At 40.3% G+C, this 22,130-nt stretch overlaps 1 protein-coding gene across 1 annotated transcript; it reads left to right on the top strand.

Annotated features, from left to right (window-relative positions):
• The first annotated feature begins 5,937 nt into the window (after positions 1 to 5,937).
• Positions 5,938 to 21,976, top strand: gfpt2 (glutamine-fructose-6-phosphate transaminase 2). The gene is made up of 19 exons (XM_018699566.1): positions 5,938 to 6,094; positions 7,357 to 7,464; positions 8,331 to 8,435; positions 8,738 to 8,863; positions 9,662 to 9,720; positions 10,743 to 10,877; positions 11,922 to 11,983; positions 13,922 to 14,001; positions 16,392 to 16,509; positions 16,737 to 16,900; positions 17,097 to 17,192; positions 17,578 to 17,675; positions 17,788 to 17,908; positions 18,139 to 18,296; positions 18,499 to 18,613; positions 18,797 to 18,924; positions 19,035 to 19,202; positions 19,451 to 19,612; positions 20,743 to 21,976. Exons 1-19 carry the CDS (start codon positions 6,088 to 6,090, stop codon positions 20,785 to 20,787), a joined length of 2,055 nt encoding a protein of 684 aa, XP_018555082.1. The 5' UTR covers positions 5,938 to 6,087; the 3' UTR covers positions 20,788 to 21,976.
• Positions 21,977 to 22,130: the final 154 nt, after the last annotated feature.

Raw genomic sequence — 22,130 nt, 5'->3', positions numbered from 1 at the left:
GTGGAGTGCCCTGGCAATCATGACATAATACAGATGGCTCTCTCTCTCTCTCTGGGTCGGACATGACGTGGTTGTTGCGAAGCCCCCTTCCCCCCACCCTGCCCCACCCTTCCCTGCTCCCCGCCCCCCACCCCTGCTCCGATCCCACACAAATCATTTAGCTCACTCACAGATGTGCGATGGCAAAGCACCACCCTGCCAGAGTGACCGCACACCAAAACAAACAATATAGGGTCTCATCTGCAATCCGACACGGCACACTCACTTACTCATCTGTATTTTGAAAAACTGGTCTTGCCAAATTCCTTCCTTAACAACCTCAAAACAACGTCTTTCCTTTCCACTGACTTTATTTTAATTCCTCACACCCCTATGACACAGCTTTGATTTGCCTGTCTGGCCAAACTACCAAGATGTGGAAACAATGCCGGTGCCAGCTCACAGGAAACCGTGTCAACTTTGAATTTTTTTAAGTCCAGCTTGTTCCACTGATCCAGCTTCATGTGTGTTAGTGATATTACATCTGTAAAAACACTGTATAAACACTGTTAGAGTCTAATGGTGTACTGTGTAAAGGTCAGCTTTGAGGAAGACTGTGTGAACTTTCATCTAATATATGTAGGAGTGTTAGAAGCACTTCATGTCAGGATGACTCCAGGAGTATGCCAGGAAATCCTCTCACCAGCTCATGAGTTTGTATCTTCAATTATTGGGTTGACCTACACAGATTAATTATTTTAAAGCAGCAATAAACTCTTTTGAAAGCTGCTGTGATGCAAAGCATGTGGTACTGTCTGTATCAGCTCTACATGAGATGTTACTTGCAAAGACACCAGAGCTGAATTTCTTAATACACTAAAGAAAGCGATAAGATAATAATATCTACACTTGCCAGACATTGTTACTGGAATTACATTTCATTTAAAGCCATAAATGCAGTACCTCTTATTCACTGAACTCACAACTTGTTAGTGTAACAAGCGTCACCAGCCGTGGTGATGACTAACGTACTGTTTTCTCAGAGGTAATCTGATTATTCACGCGATGACATGAACAGCTGGTGACAAAAACTTAGCGAGGGATTTGGAGGGGGTCTCTTTCAACATTTGCTGCTGGGTGGGTTCTCTGTCTTGTACTCTACAACATCTGACTCCAGAACCACATCTGGGGCTGATTCACGGTGACATGGCCCTGAGGTGAACCCACCAAGCTCAGAGAAGCTGGGGGGGGGGGGGCACAGGGACCTGAACCGATGGTACTGTATCCTGTGAAAGTAAATATAAATCATGCCTACTACCTGGGGATAGGGTTACAGTGCTGTGGCTGTTAACACAGATGTAGGTCACACACAAATCAAATCAGCGTGCTTACAGTATGTTATGTAATAACAAACTGCTGTACCCCATAAATTGAGATGACATGAGACTTATGTTACAGCATCGCTGTGTCCCTGAAGAGCCCCTGAAGAAAAAAATGTGCATCTTTGCACAGTCAGTGAGTGTGTATGGATGTAAGCATCAGAGAATTATATAGAGTAAATAGTACTTAATACTGTAACCTCTGTATCCTTATGGCAAATGATTGTTTATGGAAAAGACAACAACACAGAGCTGCCAATTGTTGTTCCCCCTATTCTTCTCTCCTCATGTTTATGTATGTATGTAGCAGGTGATGGTGATGTGTGATGAGTGGGATACTCTTCGTGTACCACACTGCTTTGTTTTTTCTCCTTGTTTTATCTATGTGCTTTTGGAAAAACTGAAACAATCAATATTTAAATTGATCTAACAAATGTTACCTGTTTTATGTAACCCAGTTTCCAGCCTCTGGCTGTGTGTCTCAGCACAGTTCCTCAGGCATTCTCCTGCCATCCCCCACTGAGAAACAGAGAGAGAAGCAGAGAGTATTGTTGGGCCCTCCTGCACTGGCCCCCAGGAGCTAACATGAAGCAGATGTGCGAGGGAACCCCCCCAACAAGGTCTGAACAGTCAGCTGGAGGTGCTCAACTCACCAGAGCCACATCCGGCTGATGCACTCAGTATTCATTTAGAAGCCACACACACTCAGAGAGCTGCTGATGCCCTCACACAGAAAACACAAGAAAGGTATGTGAAAACACTACCACTCATTGTGCGTGCAGCCCTGCCCGTGTGTGTGTGCACTCAAAAATCAAACTTTAGCATGTGTGTGCAATGATTCATGTCTGGGATGTGCTGCTATAGAGATTAATTTAACACCCAAGACACGTATTGTGCAATCGACTAAAGTGCATGATATTTTATAATCAAAATTACGTACTCCAGGCTACAGTGTTTCCTTATGGACTCTAAGCGAAGATTAAGGTGTGTACATTAGCATTTATCTTGGCTACTAACCAGTTTTTATCATCAGCCAGATAAATTATATCATAGTTATTAATATTTACATAAACTTTAAATTAGGGCCATAGTTTATGTCACCAGTCATGAATTAACCCTCAAATATTCAACAAATGTTGCCCACATCCTGTTTTCATACATTGCCTGCTATACTTTGTAATTGATATTTCCTTGTTGTTATTGGATGGGAATTGAGACGGATGAATAGATGGTTTATTCGTTTTAATATGATGTGGCTGTCAGACTGTGAGTGCTGTCATTCCTGTAGGCTCACCCACACGCTCCACACAACACTAGTTTATCTGGGTGAATCCTTTCAAATATTTGACACTTTATTGACTGTGCCACGATAACCTGGCATTGCTTTATTATTAGTATGTAACAGTTAGAGAAGATGAATACCATGAGTAGCAATAAAGTATGGTCCTAACCTAACAAACTAGACAACAGAAGTGAAGGGTTAAAAGCTGAAAAGGTAAAAGTGAAAATGAATCAAATATTTAAACTCCCTAAAATTCTTTGATAAGCTGCAGCAAAACCTCACTGTTGCCCATCATTTTATATCACCATAGTTATTAAGGAACCTTTGATCTTTGGTGTGGATCTCATTGGATAATGAAGTCATGGTGCACACTTAATTATAATTATTAATCCCTTAAGCCAGGAGAGGAATGCAGTACTTTGGCTTCTGTCACAGTTTCTCACTCACGCACATCCACACATGCATATTAATAAATATGTGTAGCATTAGCTTGGGTGTGGAGCTGTGGAAAAACAAACATGTAATTATACTTTTTAATACACTCACAATAGGCCACTTGTAAAATGGTCCATCCCTGTTCTACTTCATAATGATCACATATGGGCTGATGTGGTTTGGACAAAGTGAGGTGAGGTTTGTTAATAAGCCAGACGCTCACACATTCCTCAAGCAGAGACATGGACAGTAAGTGGACAAAATGTCGTCAGAGAGAACACACATGTACCAAGATTTTTTTTTCTCTGTTTTTGTGCCTTTCTCTGTTATTTTTTTTAAGTTGTCCTCCCCACACACTGTCTCACACATTCTCTGACTACCTGTCTCCTTCTACCCACTCGGTCCCTGTTGGTTCCCATCCAACTGAGATGAAGGGTGGGGACAGAGATAAGCAGTGTCTCTGCCTACCCCTAATATTGTCATAGGTCTTCAATATGGAAACCATAGTTCAAATGTAATTTAGATATATTATCAAACCAAATAGTTTATATAATAATTTAGTCTCCCTCAGTATCTGTGTTACGCAAATTCACATAAAGCAAACGCAATAACTCCATATAAACCTGTCCAAGTCAGTTGGTTTCTATCATTCATTGTTCCCTTTAAATGCTGCCTTGGCACCAGATCTGAGCTCTGGCAAGACCTTCGCACAGTGAAACTAGAAGCAGTAGGAGTAATCAAAGTGATATGGTTGATAAGTAAGTGCCTGACTTCAGTGCTGTGCTGTGTTTTAGTTTGACTTTTGTTTCACTAAAATGGTACTACAGCTGAACTCCTTAAACAATTTTGTGATGTATGTGAATAAATAATAAACACATCATTTATCCAATCATTAGTCAAATAAATAGTTTATTAATCTCTGTTAAATACTTCCAACCAGGCGTTTCACCAGACTGTCATTACTGTCGTCACAGTTCATGTAAGTGTATCTGTTTCATACCTGAGACTTTTATAAAACTGTTTCCTGATATTCACTTAGGTGGAATAGACAATAAAATATTTTTTTATATCAATGTGAACATAAAAAGTCCTTAAACTAAGTACACAGGTCAGTGAAGGAACAAGTGTTCCAGAGTCCGGGAAATCATCTTAGTTGATAAGGAAGCAACTTGTGCTATCAAGAAGGATAGGAACAGAAGAGATGACGGTGGACGTAATCCCCTCAGTTTCTGTCAATTAAAATAAATACGTAATTCGTTATTGCTCTATGTTTTGCTTGGAATCAGATCACCCTCAGTAAGAGTAGAAACATGAGAGTACAGTTATCGACCAGATGACTCCGGTACCAATACAGAATAATTAGTAGTCTTACGCCACATTCCTAGGTTCCTTAGAAAAACAACTTCCAAGTTACAGAAACTTGGATCATTGCACAAAGACACAAAACACAGTAGGTTTCAGTAACATTATCAAGAACTGACCACATGACCTAAATCCTTTTCATCATCTAAGTGTATCTGTTTCATACCTGAGACTTTTATAAAACTGTTTCCTGGTATTCATTTAGGTGGAGTAGACAATAAAATATTTTTTATGTCAATGTGAACATAAAAAGTCCTTTTCATCACCATTTTGGGGTTGTGCTCTCTACATTTTCTTCCAGGTTATCTCCCAAAATCCAAACGTGCAGCATTGGCAGTCAGGGTATGAGGAGTATGGCGGATGGCTTTACCACCCAGAATAGCACAGTTGCCAACAGGTGAACCTGAGTGAGCCAATTCCCCCACCCATGGTGGATTCAACAGGTGACATGCTGAACGTGCAGTTCTGGGGCCTAGGAAGGTACCTAGGAATAGAATCACATAACCTGAATAATTTGTTTATAAACCAGAGTGATACATTCAGGAATCTTTAAACCCCTGATAAGATCAGGTCTGACTCAGGTCTCAAATTACATAAAACCAGTGACCAATCAATACTTCCTTGTTACTTACTACTTTTGTGCTCCCGGTAAAGTTGTCTATTATGCACTTATTCAGGAACTCACCTCAATAATTAGCACTTACTCCCCTCATTGTTCCTCATTCATTCCTTACAAACTACTCATCAGTTCTTGGGCATGTACAGAACAAATAAATGTAACATAACAATAGTACAAGAATGTGAATAAATTATATACAATGTAGAAACTAATGTATACAACCACTACAGAAATACTCAGTTTATTTCCCAACATTACATTCAAATAGATTAATTACTATTAAGAAATGAACCAGATTTTCAATAGAAGTAACAGAGACACTTTTATTCAGACATTCATGAGATTTTTTTTAGTCTATACAAAGAGCAGGAGAGACCAAAAGTGTGCCAGCAAAAGGTTTAGTGAAACTAAGTATAGAGTTGCACCTGTTCTGCATCAGTAGACACAATAAATTAATCTTGTTCCCTGTTGTTAAAGATGCCTGTAGAGGAACAGGTTTTGTTTCATTTACAGTACAATTCCTCATTCATAGTTTGGTGAAAACGGTCCGAGCTGACGTAAAGAAATCAGGACCAAACCTTCACCAAATAAATAATAAAAGAAAGAAGTGATTGATAATTGAAAATAGATATTTACACATGTCAGACTTGGCTGACAGAGGCAAAAGGTGAACCATCACCTATAGCTCCGTGTCTCATTGAAACTCTCCACTGCTTTCTGACGTTAACAGGTGGGTTTGACAAAGAACTGAGTTAATAGGCGCCCGATCCATCTATGACAGATGAAGTGGTGAACACCTGTGAGGCAGCAGGATAGTGTTAACAGGACAGGGGGAGGCGTCAGAGGGGGTGTGGCCCGCTGCCTCTCCAGGAAGCACCATTTAAAATGCATATTGGGACTGTGCCGGAGTGATCAGTCGCTCTGGATTTAACACGGGAGAAGCAGAAGCATCACTCCACTCCAGCGGGAACTTACAAGACGTTTTCTCACTAAAAAACAAGCCTTTTAACAACGACGGCAAAGCTTGAGCCATGTGTGGTAAGGCTTCTCCTCATGTTTCTTTTTAATGTTTGTATCTTTTAATCTTGTTGCGAGGAATTTAAGCGAATTACGCACGAAAATTGCTTCATGACGAGCCCCTGCAGTGCCCAGTGCTATAAGAGCGATGTTTAAGAGTGTAATACCAGCGATAAAGCGAGACATTTGCAAAGTTATCAGATAATTTAACGGGTTATGACGACCTTGTTACAATTTTGTGATAATTTAAATATTTAGTCTGAGCCGCAACAGTTGGATAAATCTCAGTTTTCTGATCTGTGTGGATTCCTGAAGCGCTTTACGCACAACTGCTACGTGTCAGTGTTTTCACTTACGGGTGTAGACAACAGGACAGGCAAGCCATACCAGTTACTGTTAAAGGGTAGCACAGGGAATAGTTATTACCTCGCGTCCATGAGGTGACGCACATCCATCCTACCCTGAACCATCAGTGCATCTCGCCTTTTGACAACCTCACATGTCTCCGGTCTCGAGCAGGAGCGTTTACAGCTCTAAGTAAATCTTTAACAGTCCCCCCGGCCTCTCCTCACGTCCGCGAGGGAGAGGCCAAGGTTGCTGCTTATCCGCAGTCTGCCTACCTGGCTGCTCCAACACTGCGCGCAATGTGCGTCCGTCAATGGCCAGCTGTGTGCCTGCGGGAGAAGAGAGCTGCCCGGAACATTCCGACACACACTCATACACACACACACACACACAGAGAGAGAGAGAGAGAGAGAGAGAGAGAGAGAGAAGTTGGTTTAGAAATATACAGATTATGGACAACATACCCAGCAGCCTCATACTGTACACACAAAGTTATTTTAATTTAATAAGGATGCATCAGTTTGCCCTAACTCATGCCATTTAATGTAATGACATGCCATGTCTGGTTTCTCATTCTGTCTTATGTGTCCTTGTTCTTCCAGGGTGAATACATTAGATGAGGATGATAGATAACAAAAATAATATAGCTTGGACTAAGTAGTTGATCTCACTGAACAAGCAGCTCCTTCCTTAATGACTTATCATGCAACTGAATAATAAAGTATAGAATAAAAAAGTGAATATTGATGTAATTTCATGACTGTTTAGGCCAGCGTTCGTTCCTTTGCTTGCATTATAGATTTTTCATAAAAACATATGGTAATACTTATTAAAAAGATGGCACTGTTTGCTTTGCCAGTTGTGTAAACTCTGCCCACAGCTTTGAGCCTGTCAGAGGATTCAAGCCCTGCTTCTTTTTCTTCCACCCTCTCTAAAAGGAATCTTTGCCTACCTGAATTACCAAGTGCCTCGCACCAGAAAGGAGATATTTGAGACGCTGGTGAAGGGACTGCAGAGACTGGAGTACAGAGGGTACGATTCAGCAGGTAAGACACTCGGCTACACAGAGTTGCCACACACGCGCACACATGTGCACACACACACACACACACACGCCATGGACAAACACTAATAGTACTCCTTGGCAGCACCTGTGTGCCAGGTCCTCAGAAATCAAACCCCAGGCAACATTTCTCAGTATTCAGAGCTCAAAGACATGAAATTACCCAGAGATTTAATGATGAGTAGTCAGCCCTGGAACACATAGTGTACATACTGTATATGAATCATGTTTAAAGGTCAATAAATAATATGTCCTATGTTGGGTCAGTTTTCTGAGGACACAAGCACGCCCTAACCCATTCAACCTCTTTCTGCTGCACATGATTGTTTGACATTTAAGTTAAAAGCCCAATCATAATTCTAATGACTGAAATGAAGACAAACTGGTATGACAGGTGAAACAGATGACATGCCAAGAGTGTAGTCAATGTCACATCAACACACCTTTAATCATAAAACCAGGGGGAGATTATCACCACTAACAATTTTGCTTGCAGGAATAAAAATGTTTCAGCTACCGCAACACCTTGTAAAGCTCCAGTGACATCACACTCAGATCTTACTGCGACCTGGATATTTAATAATACTCACACACACACCCATACGCACATACACTTTGTATTTGTTCATCCTATTTGAGCAGGATGAAGCCACAGGTCCTTTTATAACTGTTAACCGCAGTCTCCTACATAACACAGCACCTCAGATACTAATGTGTTAAATCACAGGTCACTTTAATTACCTCAAATAATTTACCTTCACTTTGAATTTGTGATAATTGTGTGTTTAGGGCCTGTCTGTCCAACTATGAAAGTATATATTTAACTCTTCTCTCCTTGTCTGATTGCAGGGATTGCTGTGGATGGCCCTAACAAGACCACTGACATTAATGGAAACACCATCTGCTTGATCAAGAAGAGGGGGAAGGTCAAGGCTCTGGATGAGGAGCTGTACAGTGAGTTTATCCACATATCATTTAATATTTCTATGACCGATTTGTACATCAACTGTGGAGTTAAATATGGTGGTGGTAGTTTTACTGGTTGTGCTCCGTGTATACCAGCATGATCAGTGCAGTCATTTTTATTTTCACATCATCCTCTGTTTTTCTGTCTTAATCCAAACATTTGAAGGAAATTATCCAGAACTTAGAATCAATTTTGTCCTTTGGTTCGTGGTGCATTTTTTCTGTCTTTATAGTTCCCTGCAGTCAGTTCATATCAGTAAAAGAATTGTTGTTGTGTTTTCCTTGTACAGAAAAAGACACACTGGACCTGGACGCAAAGCTCAACACACACTTTGGCCTTGCTCACACTCGTTGGGCCACACACGGAGAGCCAAGTGCAGTCAACAGCCACCCCCATCGCTCTGACAAGGACAACGGTAATATAATGTACTAATATGCATGCTAACACTCTTTTATATGCTGTATGCAAATGCACTTAACATCCATGCTCAGCTAAGTATAAATCTATGCAAAACATACTGCAGGAATCTCAGTATATTTGGCTTAACTGATGCACATTAACTACAGTGAAAAAATAAAGGGCAAATCAAGATCAACTCTGTCTCCATGATTCCCATGTCTTGAATCATTTCATTGTCCACCTATAAAAGTGGCATATATATCTTGGCTGAAAAGTCAAGGTGCTGTAGACGCCCTCACACACCTTCTATTTTCTATCGAATACACACCCATCATTTTGTCATTTGCGTGCCATGCTCGTAGGTGTGTCAGTAATATACCTTGGTTTTAAACTGAAGCATGTGCTGTATGCTCATAAAAATACAAAGTGTGAAAGTCCATTTCATAAGGAGAAAACTGTGCTGTCATGTCATAGTGGTTATACTATATTTGTGTCATTTGAGCTGCTTCTAAATCCACTGCTGTGTCCACATGTATTATCCTCCATTGTTGAAAGTAACATTCTTTAAATAGTAACAACCTGTTAGACCTGCCATATCATACATTGAGATCATCATTGCTCAGGTCTGCAGGTGTGGCAGTTATTGCTCTATTATTAGTTTAGAACTTGGGCAGCATATAAATTCTTTAAGAGAGTAAAAAAATCATTGGTAGAGAACATACATGTCGTCTCATCGTCCCATTACAATTTTACTAAAACTTTTAAACCTTTAGCCCCTTTATCTAACATTTTTACTCTCGCTGCCTTTTCTCAGAGTTTGTTGTCATCCATAATGGCATCATCACCAACTACAAAGAGCTGAGAGAGTACCTGGTAAGTGATCCTATCATGAGGAATTCCTGTTGTACAAACAACTGAATTATCATCTTGTTCAGTGCTATTCTTGGACCTGTCAGTCAGGTTGAAGCTCGTACCACTGCAGACACTTAGTGTCATCCTGTTCAGTGGCTAGCTGCTCTGACACTGTCCTAACATCCATAGAATAAGTTAGAAAGACTCTTTAAAGTGGCAATATATGTCATGTTGTTCCTTTTAGCCCAGTGTTCAAGGCTGACTGAAATACTAACACTGGCCACCAGTCAAGCAAATGTAAATTTTTGGCTGCACCATTTGTTATTTCTATTCAGCTGGGATTGTTTTATAAGTCAACCTGCTCACTGCATCAGTAACCACTGGAAGCAAAGGACTGTAAAAAAGCATAAACATATAAACATATTTGTAAGAATGCAAGATGAATATATGATAGATATAAAGAAAACAGCAGTCTACAGTAACATGCTGTAGCATTCATAGAGACTAAAATCACATTATTTATGAGTTTTAAATTTTCTGTCATTAAATAAGAATGTCAAAAGTGATTTGTTAGCTCATTATGCTTGCACAAAAGCTGCTCTATGGAGTTGTTTTTGACTGGAATGTAGTAGCTTTCATGTTATCCCTCTGAAGAAGCATGGATTAAAAACTTGAGAGAGGATGTTTCTTAGTAGTGGGGAACTGTTTGTTGATAGAGGGAGGAAATCTAATGATTAAAAACTGAAAGAAACCTCTTTGTTAAAATAGTTCACCTTGTTCAAACTGGATTATTGCACATTAAATATTTAGTGTAAAATAACTTTATCTGCCCATGCAACTTTAGTGTGTAACAACATCACTTTAACAAATGATGTATTGAACCTGGTCACTTGAGGACATTTTCAGTTAATGAAGTAGGTAGTTCGTTACACCCATCAATGATATGAGACACTTTGGATGCTATACATAATTTAGATTTCCTCTTATCTGTTACCTGTATAAGAATATGGATTTCAGACAGTGCATCCTCTTACCTTTCTCAGATCACCAAAGGATATGAGTTTGAGTCAGAGACTGACACAGAAGTGATCCCAAAACTGATCAAATATGTTTACGACAACCGAGAGACTGACAGCATCACCTTCTCCACGCTGGTCGAGAGAGTCATTCAGCAGCTGGTGAGTCGTTAACACACACAAACCAGTGTTGAGATTATAAACTTTCTTTTTAAGCAATACTTGAACATATTAGGGCTTCTACTATGATTCTTCCCTCTGTCAGTGCTTTAGCTGTGTTGTAGGAGATGGAAATTTTTATAATCAGCTTCCTGGTAACTATGAAGGGTGGCATCATGTAGCTCAGCATCATAAAATGTGTAATTGTCCAGTCATTCATGCACACATTCATTAGCTCGCTCTGAGTAGTGTGAAACTGCTTAAACTTCCTGTCCTTTAAAACACAGTACACCATCACAAAAACAGTCCCCATGACAACCGCCTTAACAGCATCAAGTGACATCATCACTCGTAGAAACTTCTTTTTTTTTCTTCTTTTTTTTGGGTGAGAGGGAACGAGCCTGTCTTTTCCACTTTGGGACTTTTTCGTGCTAAAGAGCTCCACACTTTTCAGCTGGAGCGAGTTGTCTCTTTTCAGAAAAGCAAAGGAGGCAAAAGCAGCCATTTTGGTTTTGGAGTAATGGGAACCAGATAGTTAGACCCACTAACAGCCTCGCAACTGTGACACCCTCCCCTCGCCTCGAGTCCAGTGCTCAGACCACCGCTTTCAACACCACACACACACGCACAAACACACACCCAGTTCTGCTTCTAGTAACCACCACAGGCAGCATTGCAGTCGGTGCTTTCGAAATACAGCTGACGTTATACAATAGAGGTCTTATTTCTCTTAACACCCACACCCCCCTACCAGCCCCCCAATACCTCACTACTTCCCAACACTCGCCCACACCCCCACCCACCACCACAACTACCAAACCCCACAGGCCCAGAAGAAACATTTGCTTGTGTTCAGAAAACTCTTCTCGTTAAAGTTACACACACTCTCTAGGAATACATGGCTGACTTTACCTCAACATTTGAATTATTATATTTTGAATTGTTTCCTATACTCCTCCCTCACAGCCTCATTTAACCTTGGTGTATTTTCACTCCTTCATCAAGCTCATGTAAACTCTGTGTTTCCTCTGCTTCTCTCTGTCTCAGGAGGGGGCCTTCGCTCTGGTGTTTAAAAGCCGTCATTTCCCTGAAGAAGCTGTGTCCACCAGGTTAGTATATACATATATATGTATACACACACACACACACACACACACACACACACACACACACAGTAACCTGGCATTTCACGACATTATGGTCCAATATCTGTGTCGTGATCCAAGACTCACTGAAGTTGACTCATCCCTGTTATGACCACTATGATGCAATACCAAATCTGATTTAGGAGACTCTTTGATTCACTCATCGTGTCTTATCTTAGCCTACATCCCTTACATATGACACATTATGACTCTGGAACGTGGTTGCGATAATGGGTAATTAATTATACAGCTTTTTCCATGTGCATATGCGTGAATGTGTGTCCTGTCTGACCACATGTGTCAGTCCTTGGCCGCGTCTTAAGACCCAGGCAGAGAGAGACTGAGAAAGAGAGAGGAGCAGAGGTTGAGTTCAGGTTCCCTCTCTCCCTTCTGGGCCTCTGGCCTCTGGGCTGTCGGCCCTACGCCTCCTTCTCTGTGACTCATTAACGGAGAGACTAGAGAGTTTCCTGTTTCAGCTCCGGGAACCGCGGCTGCCAGCAAGACTCCTGGTTAATCACTTCTCATCGTTTTATTTGACTTTATACCTTTCCTGGTTCATTGAGCCGTCATGGATCAGGGAAGAAGGGAGATTGCTGGAGCGCTGGAGCAAGGGGATAAGAGAGAGAAAAGGGAGGAGGGCAGGTAGGGCAGCAAAATGAAGACTGATAGGTGGCCAGTAAATTGTGGTTTATGCAGACAGGTTGTCAGGTGGTGCCAGGCTGCTTCTTGGCACACCTGCTACTGAGGTCAGGAAACACTGACATATCAGTTGTCCATTGTGTGCTTGTTGTTTCTACAGAAAAAACTTTGAGACCTGATACCAGTGTTGCACAGCTTTGGCTAAACTCAGTATAGTTTTGTGGTTAATATGTTGAATAGTCAGCATTGTCTCTCAGGATGAAGGAATGTTTCTAATTATCTAGTGATGGTAGTCAGTGCCCACCCTTTGTTGTCAAGGACTCTCTTCTTCCCAACTTCTTTTACTTTTACTGTTTCTCAATCTCCCATTCTTTCTCTTCCCACCTCCTGGTCTGTCTCTTTCTTACTCTTACGTTTCTTTCATCCCTCTCTTCCTCCCTAAGGGTAAATATTGTATTGGATAGCGACCACATGTTTCTGTTTGCAAGCCTCCCTTTTTAAGCCCCACACCCCTTAAAACAACCAGTGGTCTTACGTCAGCGTAGCCGTGCCCCAGAGAAATGCTAACCAGAGAAAAAGAAGAGATCCAGACAGAGAAAGACAAGAAATAAGGAGAGGCCCACTGGATGCAGTTTCTCAAGAGCCAGTGTCATTATAACTTGTTTTGTTATACTGTTTGCACTGTGGTTACAGGATGTGTGTGTGTGTAAAGATTTCATCTATTTCAAGGTTAGTGACCTCACACCCTCCTCCATCACCTGTCAAATCTACCTGTGGCTGCAACTTCACAGCCAATAGGAGAATCCCACATGGAATCAGTAGCCAATCAGGAAGCAGTGACTTGGTCCAGGAACTGTGAGCAAATCCTACAGGGATGTAGATGAATGGAGGATCGGTTTACCTGCCTAGTGTTCAAATTGAAAGGTTTAGAAGAGATTTGGAATAAGTAGGAGTAACGCAACAGGATTAAGTATAAAATTGTGCAAAATTAATTTCACAGAAGTAACAGAAGTAGAAAGTATAAATAGAAGGAGATAAAAGAGTGCCAGAGTGTTTTGTTTGGAATAATACAGGAGGATAGGGTGTCAGCTTGTCTCAACGGTCATATTTTCACAAAGCATCACATGACAGTGTGTATCTGACACTGTTGTGTGTCTACAAAGCATAATCCTCTATCCTATCCTACCTTACCCGTGCTCTCTCTCTCTCCCTCTCCCTCCTTCTGTCTCTTCCTCCCTACCTGCTTCATTCTTGTCCCGGCAGGAGAGGAAGTCCATTGCTCATTGGTGTGCGAAGCGAGCATGAGCTGTCGACCGAACACATCCCCATCCAGTACAACAGTGGTGAGCTCTGTTTTTTTTTTTTTCCTTTCTGTCTGCCACCACTTCCGATACACCACACTCTAAATCTCTCCATAAATGCACGCTTGCACACAGACAAACTGTTGGCACACACATTCACAACAGCCAACCCAAAGCTTAGATAAACTATATATCATAATCATTAGCATGTTGAATTTAATAGCATAATAAAATATAAAAAATAATCTTGTTCCTGCTGATAATAACCTAACAGTATCTAACATTCCAGCTATCATGGTTTTATTGATCATCTAAGTCTGCAACTAAAGGAACTTTGACCTGAGAGATGCTTGCTTTGTTATATTTGTTACCCTGATAGGAAGTGTTTGACAAATCTCTTTACTATTCAAGAAGTATGTGCACGTTTGAAAAAGTCAGCTTTGATCAGTGTAAAAGTTCCCTCTTGTCTGTTATCACATTGTCATCACATTTTGTACTACTTTCATACACATTTTAAGAGGATGATGCAAACACAGATTAAAATCAACAATGCATTAGTGTGTCAGCCAAGACTACTGAAGTTTTAAATCAGGTAAATGGGTTATGTAGAGACTAGATAATATCCTAAACAGGCACTGGCACTGTAGTTTGGAGCAAACTGAAACAGGAGTAAATATTTGTTGGCTATATTCAGCCACTGATATGGTGCTCTAGTGAGTATTTACAGCAGCAGGATGGTGTATGTGGGATTGACTCTAAATACACTAGTGCCTGTGTTGCCCAGTGCAACAGTGTAGCTTATTGATGTGTTTTTTGGACTATATCAGGCTTTGGCTACACAGAATTTCTTTAGGATCAATTCATTGTTGGTTTTGATCTTTTCAACTTCTTTACAGTATTACCAGACTTATCCTTATTATTACTAAGTGCTAATGGTTAAGTAAACCTATACTATTAACACTTGTTCAACAAGACATTCAGAAAGTTAAAAACTTTCAGAGACTTGACTGCAGCTACTCAAATGTTCAGAGGCCTCACACACTAAACTTGATACAGTGCAGTAGCTTTAGACATGTCTCCTATCAAGGGAGCGTTTTCTCTTCACTCCCTCACTGGGTTACAGTGTGATATTACGCTCAACTATTGATTTTCTCAGATATACGAGAAACAAATCCAAACTCACTCTGTCAAAATTATTCTCTTGGCTAACTGTGGAAGTAATACAAGATGTTTTGTGGTTCTGCTATTTATTGTGCAATAATTCTTTTTAAAAAGTTTCTTAGAAAGTCATTTTTCCTAAGGTGTAGCCAGGGACCTGTGTGTGTAGTTTTAATGGGCAGTGGTCTTTTGGAAATTCAAATGCTTCCCAGAATTTTGGAATGGTTTGAGAGAAATAATCTGTCGTCATGTCATGTTAGCAACAAGCTGCTTGTTGCGTCTCTATCTCTACTGTGTCTTCAATGTCTTATCAGTTTACTTAAAATTTATGGCACTTAGTAGCTCAAGTGAGTCCAGTCCAAAGTCTAAGGCAGAGTTAAGTGATTTGGATCCAGGAGGAAACCAAATTGGGTGTGTCATTTTAATGGCTGAAAAAATCTGCTTAATTCTCTTTGGCTCTCTCATTCCATTAACATTTTATACAGTGACTAAAATCTCTATTATCATGCATCCTCTTTGTCGTTTAAACAATACATAAACACTATAGGAAAGTTACCAAATAAGACCATGACTGGTTCTGTGTCATGCCTGTGTTATTGCAAACTCAAGAGAAGATCCTCCAGGGCCCCTTTCACTGTCATCACTCAGCATATTTGTCTTTGTGTGTGTCTTGCTCCTCTGTAGATGGCAGCTGAGATCTTTTCACTGGCATTTTGTTGCCATTGAAACAAACCCTGAAATCTTTAGACTTGTTTGCATGAACAAAGAACAGCATTCTCATGTGCTGTAAAATAATCTGGCAGATTTCCTCTTAAATTTTGATTTTAAGGCCACCGTATGAACTTTGGCGCCCTCAAATGGTATCATTGAGAAAGACACCTTGTCAGAGAAGTATGCAGCTGATAATAACCAACAGCAAATATAAATAAATAAACAAATAAATAAAATTGACTGCAAATATTGCACACCGATGAGTAGTAGTTGGTCGCCTCAGTTTCACCTTTTGTTTATTTGTTAATATAAAACAATTCTGATATTTCCATAATCTGCTATAAATATTTTATTTTTGGTTGAATGTTTCACAGAAAAAAAATCTTATTTTTACCATCAAATTAAAATTTCACGACATGACAAACCCATGTCCACAGCTGGGACCTGACGACATCTGGAAGTTGAAAGGGGGAATTCAAGTGATGAGCACATCTTGATTGTTTTAGTCACTCAAAGTCACTGTGTAACCTCTGACCCTTGACCTCTGACTTTTAATCCTGTAGGTCACATAAAAGAGGGAGTCCAAGAGAAGAACATCCATAACCGTCCTAACTGCTCTGGCGCCATAAACTCTGTGGGGGATGGCAGAGCTGTGGAGTATTACTTTGCCTCTGATGCCAGGTAAGAAACTGTTTGTCTGTGTGTCGTAAATCTCATATGGGATCATATCACTGAATTTATATTTGTCATTTTATTTAAGTCACCTACCTCTTCCCTCCCTCTTGCTACTATATCTATCAAAAAAGAATAAACAAAAATAAGTTTTGTACCATTTGCAAACATCAAACAAGTGCACACCATCATGAGTTCATCACACATGCATGTATGTCTTCTCTCTCTACCCACAGTGCCATTATTGAGCACACCAACAAGGTGTTGTACCTGGAGGATGATGATATTGCAGTGGTGACCGGGGGGAAACTCTCCATCCATAGGATAAACCGGCAGGCCGGTGAGGATCCCGTCAGGGCAATTCAGACCCTGCAGATGAAAATGCAGCAGATCATGAAAGGTCAGATAATCGTCAAAAAGATGATTTTTTATTTAGTTTACACAAGCAGTTTCTCTTAAAACGTACATATAGTGGTGCTGCAGATCAGTTCTGTAGACTTATGCTCGCTTGCCCTCTGCTGGCTGAATAAGTGAAATCACAATGCTTCTGTTAACCACATAATCTGATGTACACATATGCTTCTCCCCTTTTGCAGGTAACTTTGATGCCTTCATGCAGAAGGAGATCTTTGAGCAGCCAGAGTCAGTGGTCAACACCATGAGAGGCCGGATCTGTTTTGACTCCAACACAGGTAACCTTTTCCTTCCTTGAATAAATATTAGCAAGCAATAACTCAAGACTATGCACACAGGATTTGCAGTTTATTGGTTGTCTGACTCACCACAACCATATATTGTCACCTATATCTTTCAGCTTTATAGCAAAATGAAAACCACAAGTAGTAGTGTTCATATATATGGAACTATGTCAAATATTTAAACTGTAGATGCCTGATCTTCTCTCTAAACATGTACCATCTGTTAGTTGTAGAGTATTCATGAAAACAAGATAACAAGGCTCGCCTTAGGTAAATTTGTTTAAAATGTGTGCAGCGGCTATGAATGATGACTATCATGTATTAAATCAACAGTGTAGTGGTTTAACTAATGTAACCATCTTATCCTCTGTTTCCTCAGTAATTCTTGGAGGGCTGAAGGACCACCTGAAGGAAATCAAACGCTGCAGGCGGCTCATCATGATTGGCTGTGGCACCAGCTTCCACGCTGCAGTGGCTGTGAGTAGAGCTGTCAGAAAGATGGATAAGAATGATGATCATCATTTTGTAGGAAAGTTACTCTTTCTGTTGAGTGAGGTGATGATCATGATTTTGTTTCCTGATTCTTTAGACCAGACAGATGCTCGAGGAGCTGACGGAGCTGCCCGTCATGGTGGAGCTGGCAAGCGACTTCCTGGACCGCAACACCCCCGTTTTCAGAGACGATGTTTGCTTCTTCATCAGCCAGTCAGGTGACAATAACACACAAAATCCTGGATACCTGTTGTTATGCTCTGTTAGACAAGAAACTTTGGACTATAAGAATGGCTTTAAAGAAAAACTGCCTCACGCTGTCACACCGGTCTTGGAGTGAAACCCTGGAACAGTATCGTACTCTTCTGAATTTTTCCACCAACAGTGGCCTCGTTGTGCTGTAATTGTGCATCATAAGCATATCTTTTCATTCTCTCTGCTCCCCCAGGAGAGACAGCAGACACCTTGATGGCACTGCGCTACTGCAAGGAGCGTGGTGCTCTGACAGTCGGTATAACCAACACTGTGGGCAGCTCCATTTGTAGAGAAACAGACTGCGGAGTCCACATCAACGCTGGACCTGAGATAGGAGTGGCTAGCACCAAGGTACAGTTTATACTGTATATCTCACATGTTTATAAAAGATCTATTTCAAAATCTGGCAACAGCAATATGCAAAATAGACACACCAACTTTGCATCCAATTTGATATTACAATTCTGCATGACAACACAGAGCTGTGTTATTTGCTAGGTAGACACTGTTCATCACAGCTTATATGTGTGTGTTTCTTGTGTGTGTGACCCAGGCTTACACCAGTCAGTTTGTGGCCCTCATCATGTTTGGCCTAATGATGAGCGAGGACAGGCTTTCCCTACAGAAGAGAAGAGTGGAGATCATCAGTGGCCTCAGGGTGCTACCTGGTTAGTGCTCTGGCAAATACAAATACACGGCAAACACAAAACAGCCCCAGCGTGAACACATAGCAACTTTAAATGTAGACAGACAGACCCAACCACATTAACAAAATAAAATATTGTATGTGTTAAACTTGCACTCTTATACTTCCACCTACATCTCAACTCATTTTTCTTTTAATCCCCTAGAGCTGATAAAGAAAGTGTTGTCTCTGGATGAGAAGATCAAGGCCATTGCCAATGAACTGTATCAGCAAAGGTCCCTTCTGGTCATGGGCCGAGGTTACAACTATGCCACCTGCCTAGAGGGGGCGCTGGTGAGTTGAGAATGCCACAGCATCCTGTCAAAAAAACTGCAATTCACTCTCCTAGTGCATAAAATATGAGAACAGAGTCAAACCATTTTATTCTTTTTATTTCAATGCAGAAAATCAAGGAGATCACGTACATGCACTCAGAGGGTATCCTGGCCGGGGAGCTGAAACACGGTCCTCTGGCACTCATAGACAAACACATGCCAGTCATCATGGTCATCATGAAAGATGCCTGCTACACTAAGTGCCAGAATGCTCTGCAGCAAGTCACTGCCAGATCGGTAGGTCCTGGAAAAACACATTTTAATAGACCTGCAGGTACAGATCCCCATCATTATTTCAGTGATTTTCTTAACATAGAATGGTAATGTGATGCATGGGAAATGAATTTAATAAGAGGTACAGTTAGGCACAATGCACATGCAGAGATGAGCAAACACATTCCACACAGTCAGGTCACAAACAACTAGAATCCACTATAAATAACAACATTAAATTGACTGACTAATGTTAATGTTCTTGCCACCAGGGTCGGCCCATCATCCTGTGTTGCCAGGACGACCCTGAGGTGACTAAGAATGCCTACCAGACCATCGAGCTGCCACACACTGTGGACTGTCTGCAGGGCATCCTGAGCGTCATCCCCCTGCAGCTCCTGTCGTTCCACTTGGCCGTCCTGCGAGGATATGACGTAAGTAGTCAACACAGTTTTCACTCAATCCATCTATACAAATTCTCAATGTCTTCAAGTGTTCTTCCTTTTTCATTCATTTATTCATCTCATTAGATATACACACTGATATGTGAAATTATCAATATCAAGACTATACTATGCTAGGTACAGCAGTATTAATTGTGTCCACATTAACCATACTGAATACTAAAATTTGATATAAGACATTTAAAAGCATGTGTATTGTAAAATATCCTATGCTAATAGGATTTGCTATTCAAATGCTTTCAGTTGCATCACAGTTTGCATATGGAATTGATATTGTTGCATATTAGTCATAATGCCATGGTAAGTCTGATATTCAGATACATGCATTTTATATAACATGTTTCTACCTAATGTATTAACAGGGAGTACAATGTAAATTTTAGAAATATATGTTTTAAATGCAACAATTAATCTGAATATCAAACTATAATTTTGACATTTCATTGAAATTTGATTTACATGAAGCACAAGACTCTAGTTGCCTTCAGTTAATTAAATATTAACATACTGTAGAGTGGTTGTAGAGACCAGATTACAATGTTGCACTTGCTATGGCCGTATGTGCATTTGTATGTGTGTGTGTGGTGTGTTTCACATTCCCATGGCAGCTTCTGTACCTCACCGCATTTTTATGTGTGAAATATTTACTGTTGACCTCATGCTTTCACCTTTGCCTTAAATAACATCTCTTTCACCAACTGGTATAGCCACTATGTCTTTACACACACAGTCATGTATAAGCTCCTTCTACCAGTGACAGAAGACAGAAACTGGTCTTAGGCATCAGGCATCAATGTGTGATGAACAATGTGATGCTGTCTCTGTAGGACTGTTTCTCTTTCTTCTACCCTTTCTTAAAATGTAAATGTGCAATTCTTTAGTGTAAAAGCAAAGTGTATGTCCCCTGGTTAACATGCAGCAAGTGGACATAATGTGACGCAACATCAACAGTCAAATCCATATTATGAAACATCACAGTGGCATTGTTATGTCACCCACCTTAATACGATGTGATGTGTGATGTGTTAAACTTGTACAGTACTGCCACAGTTATTGATCATATGTCATTTGCTATAAGAAAGTGTCATCTCCTTCTGCAGGTTGACTGTCCCAGAAACCTGGCCAAGTCTGTGACCGTGGAATAAAAGCAAAGCACCACAGAGGAGAGAGGAGGCTCAAAGATTTATAGTGCAATTGTGCAATTGAACGTCCAGTATGTTTATGGTGTGTGTGTGTGTGTGTGTGTGTGTGTGTGTGTGTGTGTGTGTGTGTGTGTGTGTGTGTGTGTGTTTGAGGGGGGTGTTGATATTGGGGCTGTGTTGTGTGTGTGAGGGTGAGGGTGTGAATGAGAGAGTGAAGGTGACAGATGAAATGGGGTGGTATACAGTACAATGCCTTTTTAAAAAAAAAAAAAAAAAGTGAGAGAAATGTGAAGTCTGACCAATACACTGCTGAGGAAGTGCCAGTGCCATTGAGGCCTTGCGGAACAATCTATGAAAACAAGATCCAAACGTCCAAAGCAACATGCTGTGCCTTTTTCTAATCTCAAATTGAGCCAAAAACACACACAGAAAAGCATTGACATGGTATATTGAAGTGTTTACAGTTGTGCAATATGGGGACCAAATGTGCATTATGAATGTACACAATCATGAATGAGGTGATTCATTTTCTTCCTGTTTTATGAATTTCTTATGACCATTTGGAGCTTCTTACATCTCTGTTGCACAATGGGAAATGTAGGAATTACACAGTTTTATTCCAGACATTTCTCTAAGTAATGAAAATTTTTTATATATATATTTCATTGCACACTCATGCAATCACTGTGCCTGGTGGGCTATTAACCCATAACTTTGGTAATTCTTAGCAGAAGTTCCTCTGTCTTAACTTTCACATGATTACTTGATTATTTTGACATATTTCTGCTCCGTTTTTTTTATTTCATTTTAATTTAAAATATACTGAATGTCTATTCTGTTTACAGAATTGTAGTTTCAGTTCATGGCAGAACATGAACCCTTTTCCCAGACTTCCCTTATAGTTATTCTTGTCATAGAGTGGAGCATTTCCATATGGATACATGAGAATTATTTAAAGAGCAGTCAGGCAGCAAAAAAATCTGTTCCATGGCCTTTAATAGTACTTTTATTTTGATGACCATTTGTATGGGTTTATAGTAATGATAATATTCTGTATTTATCAGATTTTTTTTATTTTATAGGGGTTAAAGAGAGGGTTTGATTTGTATATGTAACTATAATTGTATTTTATACTGTATGTTTTATAAATATAAACAGGCACTATCAATCAATAAATAGGCAAAGCATTCTACTCAAAGCGTGCAGTTGTCCTTCATTATTACTCCTTACCTGCCAATGTCTGTTGTAGTAAGTAATATCAGATTTTGCATCGTCCATGTGGAGGAACTATTATAAGAGCATTTACGTAAATGGAGTACCGTTTTTGTAGTACTTGGGGAGGACTT

The sequence above is a fragment of the Lates calcarifer genome, linkage group LG8 (assembly GCF_001640805.2).
Source record: "Lates calcarifer isolate ASB-BC8 linkage group LG8, TLL_Latcal_v3, whole genome shotgun sequence".
In the NCBI taxonomy this organism is placed as follows: domain Eukaryota; kingdom Metazoa; phylum Chordata; class Actinopteri; family Centropomidae; genus Lates; species Lates calcarifer.
Note: the sequence above shows the minus strand (reverse complement) of the source record. Positions and strands in the feature narration are given on the sequence as shown.

What these genes read in the sequence shown, in the direction of transcription:
- gfpt2 (XM_018699566.1), top strand. An exon ending in CTGTTTTGACTCCAACACAG is followed by an intron (nt 17,193 to 17,577) that starts GTAACCTTTTCC and finishes CTGTTTCCTCAG; the next exon opens with TAATTCTTGGAGGGCTGAAG. An exon ending in AGCAAGTCACTGCCAGATCG is followed by an intron (nt 19,203 to 19,450) that starts GTAGGTCCTGGA and finishes TCTTGCCACCAG; the next exon opens with GGTCGGCCCATCATCCTGTG.